This window comes from Echinops telfairi, unplaced genomic scaffold, assembly GCF_000313985.2.
Source record: "Echinops telfairi isolate 266 unplaced genomic scaffold, ASM31398v2 ScPeMD7_5;HRSCAF=22, whole genome shotgun sequence".
Lineage (NCBI taxonomy): Eukaryota > Metazoa > Chordata > Mammalia > Afrosoricida > Tenrecidae > Echinops > Echinops telfairi.
The window spans coordinates 33,503,245-33,511,420 of record NW_022103901.1 but is presented as its reverse complement, the minus strand read 5'-3'; the positions used below and the strand labels follow the sequence as shown (position 1 = coordinate 33,511,420).

Genomic DNA, 8,176 nt, shown 5'->3' with positions numbered 1-8,176 from the left:
GCTCCAGCCAGGCCAAGAGTAGTTCCAGGGCGTTGCCCTGGAGGGGCCTGGGCCTCGGCATGCTTATGCCAGCCTTTGCTGGACTCCCAGATGTCCTGGGTCCCTGTGTGGGCTCCCCCCACCTCCCTCACCCCACCCCACCCCCATTTGAGGTGATGAAGTTTAGTGTTTCAGCTACTGGTCTGCTGTCGCTGTCACTGTCCCTGCCCCCACCTCAGCCTGTGGCCTTCCTGGAAAACACTCCCACTTCCGGGGTTTCTGGAAAGCCTGGGCACATCCCCGTGAGGGGTCAGCATGGGGCCACCAGGCCTGGCACTGTCTTATCTGCCAACTGGTCCTGCCCTTGGGCTGCCTGTCCCCAAGGCCCTCACTCCACAGCTGGGAACAAGAGGCAGGGAGTAAGGTTTCCCAGCCTCAGCCTACATGGAAGGGCAGTGGGCCTGCAGGGAGGAGTTGAGGCCATGCATACCACCTAGGACCCTGCAGGAAAGCTCTAGAAGCCACATGGTCACAGGACCGCTGTGAAGCCATGCAAGGACATGCTGGAGGCAGCTCCTCCATTGTGAACTGATGGTCCTAGGGCACCTGCCTGCAGTTCCCTTCACCGCCAGAAGCCCACCCCTAACAGCCATGCTGTCACGCCCCAGAGCAGGTTCAGTCCTAGCTCCTAATGGTGCCAGACAGCTGGGTTTGATTAGAGGCTGCCCAGTTCCTGTCCCCTGGATCTGCCCGGGCCAGCCTCACTCCCCACGGCAGCAAAGCTGGAGAGCACCCTTCAGAATATGGCCATCAATCAGTAGCAGCCCCTGAAAGGCCAGAGGCTGCTGTCCAGGGTCTGGTGCCTATTGGGGCACGAGGTTCCCAGTGTCCCCCGGCCCCCATTTCCCTATCTATCACCATCCAGGCCTAGGTGGCCCCTTGCCTTCCTGTCACCTAGCTTGGCCACCACAGGGCTGAGCTGTGTCCAGGAAACACACTCTGGTTTCATCTTGTTTTATTTTTGTATTTTTCTTACAAAAGGCCTTCATGTCATTGTCTTAGAAAAATCAAAGTTCTTGTCTCCGAGTTTGAAAAGCACTTTCCCAGAATAAATGGGAAAGAATCTCTTATAAATATATATATCTTTTTACAAAAACAACAACAAACGACAGAAGCAGAGCAGGTTCCTAAGGTGGAGTCTTCCCTTCCAGTTTGCTTGTTCCTTTCGCTCCTGGGGTTGAGGAGGGGCCGTGATGACCCACCCCCCTTCTGTTCTCCCTTTGTTCACTCTGGGGTCCTCCTTCACTGGCCCCCAGTCTTGGGTCAGGGAGGCCCTGCAGGCCACCACCTGTGTGACCCGCACACAGACAGGCCCAGCTCCTGTCCAGCCTGACCCCAGGGGATCGTGTGCAGAGGACTGTGGGACAGGCTGTCCACGAGACAGGAGCTGATGGGCTCCCAGGGGGCCATGGAGGTCATCACCATCTTCACTGATGAGAAAACTGAGGTTCAGTGTGGTTTCAGGAGCTCATCTTGTCCCAGGGAACCGAGGACTTCCTGGGTGATCTGGTGGCAGGGAGCGCTGGCTGGCCCCCTTGTTCCTAGGCTTAGATGTAGGGCTTAGAAGGAAGGGGCCCCTGGAGGCTGGGCCCTGCGTAACCCATGAGCGGCACCTCGCACTCGAACCCGCCAGCTGGGGCTTCCCCACCACCCGCAGTTCCCTTGGTGCCTGGCTCCAAGGGGGCCTTAACCCCCTCCAGCTCCAGGGGCCCAGCCCCTGGCCCCACCTGTCCCTTGCCCCGAGCTGCCGCTGCTGCCCGCCCTCGCCGTATGCAGTAGGTGGCCCCCACAGTGGCCAGGGTGGCTAGCAACACGGCAGCCAGAGCGGGTGCGATGAGCAGAGGCAGGTTCCCTTCACGGGCCTGAGTGACAGGCGCGTGGTTGGAGCGGACAGCTGGGGGTGTGCGAGCCTCCCCGCAGGCCTCCTCCTCAGAGCCCCGCCCAGCCCCCAGGGCCCTCACGCAGATGGAGTAGGTGGCGTTGGGCTGCAGCTGGGTGACTGTGTACTCGGCAAGCCAGGCGGGCAGCCGCAGTGTCACTGGCCGCTTGTCAGGGCCAGAGAGGTTGCGGTAGGTGAGGCGCAGGCTCTTCAGGTGAGCAGCGCTGTGCAGGTAGCGCTGGAGGCCCACCCGTAGCGAGGTGGGGCTCACAGGCTCCACACCCAGGGGCAGGGCCTGTGGCACCACTGGGGTGGCTGGCTCAGGGCTGGCCCTTGACTGTACCCAGCTCTCACAATATAGTCCCGTGAAGTCCTCAGGGCACAGGCATGCCAGGTGGCGCCGTGCCCCTAGGTGGCAGGTACCCCCATTGAGGCAGGTGGACGCTGGGCAGTCCTGGGACTGGGGGCCAGGCCTTGCAGTGGGCAGGGACACAGATGGCTGAGTGGGTGCCTGGGTGGCCAGCTCCGTGGGGCTGAGCCAGGTGGGTGCCTTGCTGGGCAGGGAGGGGGCCACCTCACCCAAGGTGGGCCTAGTGGTGGGCGCTGTGCTGGTGCCTGCGGTGGTGGTGGTAGTGGTAGTGGTGGTGGCCGGACAGCCGAAGTCAGCATAGTCCAATTGCAGGAGCAGCCTGCCGGCATTCTTAGGTGGGAAGTGGCAGCGGGTCTCCTCAGGGCTGGCCAGTGTGACCCGACTCTCACGCACCCACTGGCCAAACCAACTAAGGGGACACACGCAGTTGAAGGGGTTGCGGGCAGCCGCCAGGAGCCGCAGGCGGGGGAAGAGGCCAGGGAGGTTGGCCGGCAGGGCCTGCAGGCTCAGGTTGCTGAGGTCTAGCTCCTGCAGGGCTGCCAGCCCCCCCAGGTCCTCGGGCCACAGCTGGGCGATGTGGGGGTTTCCTGCCAGCCGCAGGCGCGTCAGGCCCCGCAGGCCACGGATGGCGGGAGGCACATGCTCCAACTGGTTGTCGGACAGGTCCAGGTCATGCAGGTTGTGCAGGGGGCCCAGGAGCCCCTCCTCCAGCCGTCGCAGACCCAGGCCGGCCAGCCGCAATGCCTCCAGGTTGGCAGCGTCCAGGGCGCCAGGCTCCAGCGAAGGCAGGCTGTTGTGGCCCAGGTCCAGCAGCAGTAGGCGGGGCAGGCGCAGTGGGGGCAGCGCCCGCAGCTCGTTGTCCTGCAGCTTGAGCTCCAACAGGTGGTCCAGCGCGTCGAAGGCCCCAGCCTCGATGTGACGGATGCGGTTCTTGCCTAGGTAGAGGCGCTCCAGGCGCCGCAGACCACGGAAGCTCTCATTGGTCACCTCTTGGAGCCGGTTGGCACTCAGGTCCAGGTTGCTGAGGTTGGCGAGTGGCTGGAAAACCCCATCAGGCAGGCCGGTGATCTCGTTCTGGGACAGGTCCAGCAGCTGGAGGCCAGGCAGGCCAGCAAAACTGCCCACATCCAGTGTGGTGATGCCGTTCTCAAAGACATACAGGCCGGCAGTATCAGGGGGCACATCCTGTGGTACTGTGAGGCCCTTGCGGGATGTGCAGAAGACAGTCCGTGGCTGACTGCACTGGCAGCCGGGTGGGCAGCCCCACACCCTGGATCCCAATGCCAGCAGCAGCAGAGGCAACAGCAAGGGTGGAGGGCTCTGGAGGTACATCTTCTGGTCCTTGAGGGCAGAGAGGAGACAGATGGGGGGCTGTGAGTTGAGGGCCCTGAGGCCCAAAAAGGCACCCATCCCCTGCTCAGGAAGGATTCAGAAAGGGTCACTGCTCAGGCAGTACTGTCTGCCGCCCCACACTCAACTTCCAGTGGTAGTGAGATGGGTCCCCAGCACCACGCTGTTTCCTATCTCGCTCCATGATTTAAAGCAGCTGTATAACCCTTTATGGTGTCAGCTGCTGCTTCCTGGGACATTAGTGTCCAGCAGTGAGGTGGCGGGGACATGTGCAGATGTTAGCATGGGTCTGGCACCCCCTCACCCCGACAGCCTTCTTTCCCCTTCACTGTCTGTCCTGGCAGGTCTGTCTCAGTAGCCTGCCGCTCACTAAAAGCATCAGGCCTGTGCTCCTCCTCATCCCCCCAGCCTGCATTCTGCTGAGGTGGTCTGGCAGGCATGGGCTGCCCCTCCCCACACCAGCGGGCGGGTAGACAAACAGGCCGGGCAGGCAGGCAGGCGGCCTGGGTGCGTAAGCAGAGAAGCTGGCCTGCCTGCTACCGCTTTGCTCCACGTCCTTCTCTGCCAAGCCAGGGGACCGCAGCCGGGAGAGTTCTCATGGAAACTGTTGGGGTCGGTGTTTTTCCACTTGTGGAGTCAGACCTGCCGAGACGGCTGCAGCCGCCAAGATGTGGCGGGGAGCGGTCCTTGGGGAGGGCTCAGCCTTAGGCAGGACCTGTGCTGTCACAGGGCAAGGGGATGGGAAGGGGGAGCCTTGTCTGCAGAGCCCCTCTGGTGGAGCTGGGGGTGAGGAGGGCCCCCGGCTCCTTCATCCCTAGAACATTTGGGGGCCTAGTTGTAGAAGCAGCAGCCCTCTCCTTGCTGGATCCCGCCTCACGTTCCCTGTGCCCCCAGCATGTCCCAGTCACCTGGAGTGGCCCCAGCAGCCACTCCAGGGAGAAATGGTTGCTACCCCGGGTGTGCTGGGGAAAGCCAGGCTGGGAAACCTGAGCAGGCTGAGGCGAGGCCTAACCACTTCCAGGTGTGCTGGTCCTTCAGCCCCAGCCTGGGCCAGCCTCTCCCACACAGCCTCAGCTCTGAGCCCCCAGTCAGAGCGGGGCTGAAGCAGGAGCCCCCCACCACCTCTCAGGCACCCCATGCTATCGGGGAAGGGGACAGAGCCACATCCACTTGTGGCCTCACCCTGTGGGCCCAGTGTAGGTGCCAGCCTGGCCCAGGAGCCTGCTGCCTGGCGGCCAGCTCCCCCTCCCCCAGGCTTCTGTGTGCACACACAAGGGCCTTTTGTGCTGGAGCATAGGCGGTCTCCTCCCCCACACTGGCCTGCCAACAGCAGGTAACACTGCCCCCCTGCCCAGCCTCACTCTGCCTCGCTCTGCCCCACTGACTGCGGAGGGGAGAGGAGGGGGCTGGTCCTGCTAAGGAAGGACATTGTAGTCCTGAGGCACTATGTCTAGGGAAGAGGCCTGGTTACTCAGGTTGGGGCCATGCAGGTCCTGCCCAACTGCAATGTCCCCCTGTGCCGAGGAAGGGGTGTCATCGCTTCTGCTAGTACCAACCCAGCCCAGGGACCTTGCTCCCACTGGCCAGGAGTTTAAACCCACCAGCCACTCAAGGGAGAAAGGTGTGGCAGTCTTTCTGAAAAAGCGACAGCCTAGGAAGCACTAAGGAGCAGTCCTGCTCCTCTGCTCTGCCTTGGAAGCCAGAATCCACACCTAACAGCAGCAACAAGCGTGTGTAGTGGGGGCCCTGCCTGTCCCCAGGGACTCCCACGTGAGGTGACTTTAGCCCTGGGGGCCTCACCCCCAGCTGCCACCACCCGCATGTGGTTCGCCCCCTCCCTGACTCAGAAGACAGCGGTGCAGCCTGGCCTCCAGATGTTGGCTGCTCAGACCCCCACCCCACCCTGTGGCCACGTGGTGGGGGTGCAGCCCATGAGTCAGCCTGCCTGGCTGAGGTCACAGAGGGAGCAGCCAGGCTCAGGGGCGGATGGGGACCCTGCGTGTGGCCAGGCTGGCCACCCCCTCAGCCTTCCCTCCCCTTGGGCCTCGTATAACGTCAGCCTGACTCAGGCAGCCCTGGCTCAGAGGCGGCGTTGTGCTGGGGACGTCAGTTCTTTTGTCTGAGAGGACACACCTCCCAGTAATGAGGTTGAGGGTGAGGACTAGGTGAGCACCTAACACTTAGGCCTGGGGGGTACAGGAGACCCTCCATCACAGCCCTCCAAGGGAAGCAGGGAACAAGCAGCAAGTGAGAGACAGGCACTGTTATCTGATGGCACCTCACTGAACTGGTGCATTTTACAGATAGGTCTGTGACCAGAAGCAGGCCAGCCTGTCGGCTTTGTCTCCCTCCCATCTTTGCCTACCTGGCATCCCTGTGCGGTCATTCTCGTGCCCTTTCAGGCCTTCCCATCATGCTGCAGGCGCCCTAGGCCGCCGTCTCAAGCAGCATCCCATCCAAACACACCTGAGACCCACAGCATCAGCAACTTGCTGCTTCCTAGTGACAGCCGCTGTCCTGCAGTGGCCAGGACTGCAGGGGCTACTTGTCTTCCCACTCTGCACCAAGGGGGCAGCTGCCAATGTGGAGAGAGCTCGGGAGAGACGGATGGGCGGATGCTGAGGACCAGGCACAGGATGATGCCTGGGTGACAGGGACCAGCCTCTGGGATGTGGCAATGGAGTTGGTGGGGACTGGGCCGTATCCAGGAGTGAGGGGGGCCTGGGGCTGAGTGGCTCAGTGAGCAGCCCAACCTTCCAAATGCAGGTGTGGGCCTCTTTGCTTGTACCCAACTCCACTTGTGACCGGAAGGGAGGACGCACATGCCAGGGTCTTGGGGCTCCCAGGACCCAGAGGAGTGGGCAGCCCCAGAGGCTCATCAGGCCTGAGATGGACATGGGAGTAGGACAGGCAGATGGGTGGGGGTCAGTAGGTGGAAGCCTGAGCGAGCATTCACAAGCCCCCGGGCTGGTTCCATAGCAACACTGCCTCAATTTCCCCACTTATCCAATTGGCGTGCACAGCCCCGCCCTCCTCATCTCTGAAGTTGTTCTGAGCACAGGAGGAGTCTTGTCTATTTCTGGCTGTTTTTAAGGGTCTCACTCTTAAGCCAGCGTGTGTGTGCTTATGGTGTGTGTGCCTAGGGTGGGGGTGGGGGGGCAGGGATCCATCCCACAGCTGCCCTGTGCCATCCTAGGACTGCAGAGGCTCTGGTAGACCACCATGCCTGGGCTGTGATATCAGATCCACTGACCCAAGCAGGGAGGTATTGCCTCTGCAAAGGGTGTGGGGACTGTTCTCCTGGGAGTGAGACTGGGGCACAGCAGGGGACCATGGTGAAGGCCCCTTCCTACTACCAGAACTTGAACTGAGAGGTTCTTCCTTACCTGTCCACTCACCTCAGTGGGCCGGCCAGGTGACCTTAGTATCCCCATCTGTGAAGGGGGGGGCGGGGAGTGCACTGTGCCCCAAGGTCAAAAGCCTACACAAAAGCCCATGTAGAAAGTGGGGCTTCTTGGGGAGCAAGCTGGCCTGGGCCAGGCCTGCCACTGACAAGCCTGTTACCCCATGAGTGAGAAAGGCTATGGGCATTCGTCATCTCAGCTCTCAGCACCCCTCACACACGGCAACAGGACTGGGGCAGCCGTATGCCTGGCCAGCCAGGCAAGACTTGGACAGACAGACAGAGGTCAGCCTGCCACAGCTCCCAAAAGCAGAGTGGCCCTGTGCTGCTGACCCAGTGCTTGGGACCCTCTGGCCCCATGCTTGGATCCCTTGGGTGGGGTCCTGCCTGCCGGCCAGGCCTGACAAAAACCCAGCCCCAGAGTCTGCCAACAACCTCCCCCCACTCCGCAGGCCTGCTGCCGGCGGCCAGGACTGCTGGCTCCTGTCTCGCTGACGTGTCCAAGGAGGCTCAGGCCCTGGGCTGGGTCCGCCCATTTCCCCATACCCTGGGCCAGGGAGGGAGGCCAAGGGCTCCATCGGACCCTCACCACGAGGGCAGAGCAGCCTGGGCCTCAAGCCCACTCCTGAGTGTGCACAAGAAACCCAGCAGCCCTGGCTGGTCACAAAACCACATCCGTCTGGCCACAGCCTCCCTGTCTCCTCCATCCACTCCCGCCCCAAGCCAGCTCTGTTCCTACTCCAGAATAGATCTGACCCAAGCTCCCCTCCCCCTTGCTCCACCTGTAACTCTAGATCCCCCAGAGGCCAGCCCCACCTCACCATCTTCAGGAAGCTGCTTAAAGCCCCTGCTGCCCTGGGTGTCAATGGCGCCCTGGTGGTGTTGGTGTTAAGCTTTGGGCTGCTTATTAACTGAAAGGTTGGTGGTTCGAACCCACCAGCTGCTGTGAGGGAAAGCTTCAAAAGTCTGCCTTCATAAAGACTTAGAACCTAAGGAGCAGTCAGTCCTGCTCTGTTGTAAAGAGTTGCTGGCATTGATTTGACGGCAGTGGGAGCCCAGTTGTGGGGTGGCGCAGACCATTAAGTAGTCACCGCCTCCTTGGGAAGCTGGGTTCAAATCCATCTAGACAAAACTC

General features: G+C 61.8%; 2 protein-coding genes across 3 annotated transcripts in view; one reads left to right on the top strand and one right to left on the bottom strand.

Moving 5' to 3' along the window:
* Positions 1 to 8,176, top strand: part of LOC101663309 (mitochondrial import inner membrane translocase subunit TIM16) — a 70,572-nt gene that overhangs the window by 39,155 nt on the left and 23,241 nt on the right. The gene's annotated exons all lie outside the window — the stretch shown is intronic.
* The window catches only part of VASN (vasorin), a 14,979-nt gene continuing 7,780 nt past the window's right edge, over positions 978 to 8,176 (bottom strand). The window contains exon 3 of the mRNA XM_004705835.2: positions 978 to 3,629. Within this exon, the coding sequence (XP_004705892.1) occupies positions 1,587 to 3,620 (2,034 nt within the window). The 5' untranslated portion in view covers positions 3,621 to 3,629 and the 3' untranslated portion in view covers positions 978 to 1,586. The remainder of the gene's footprint in view (positions 3,630 to 8,176) is intronic.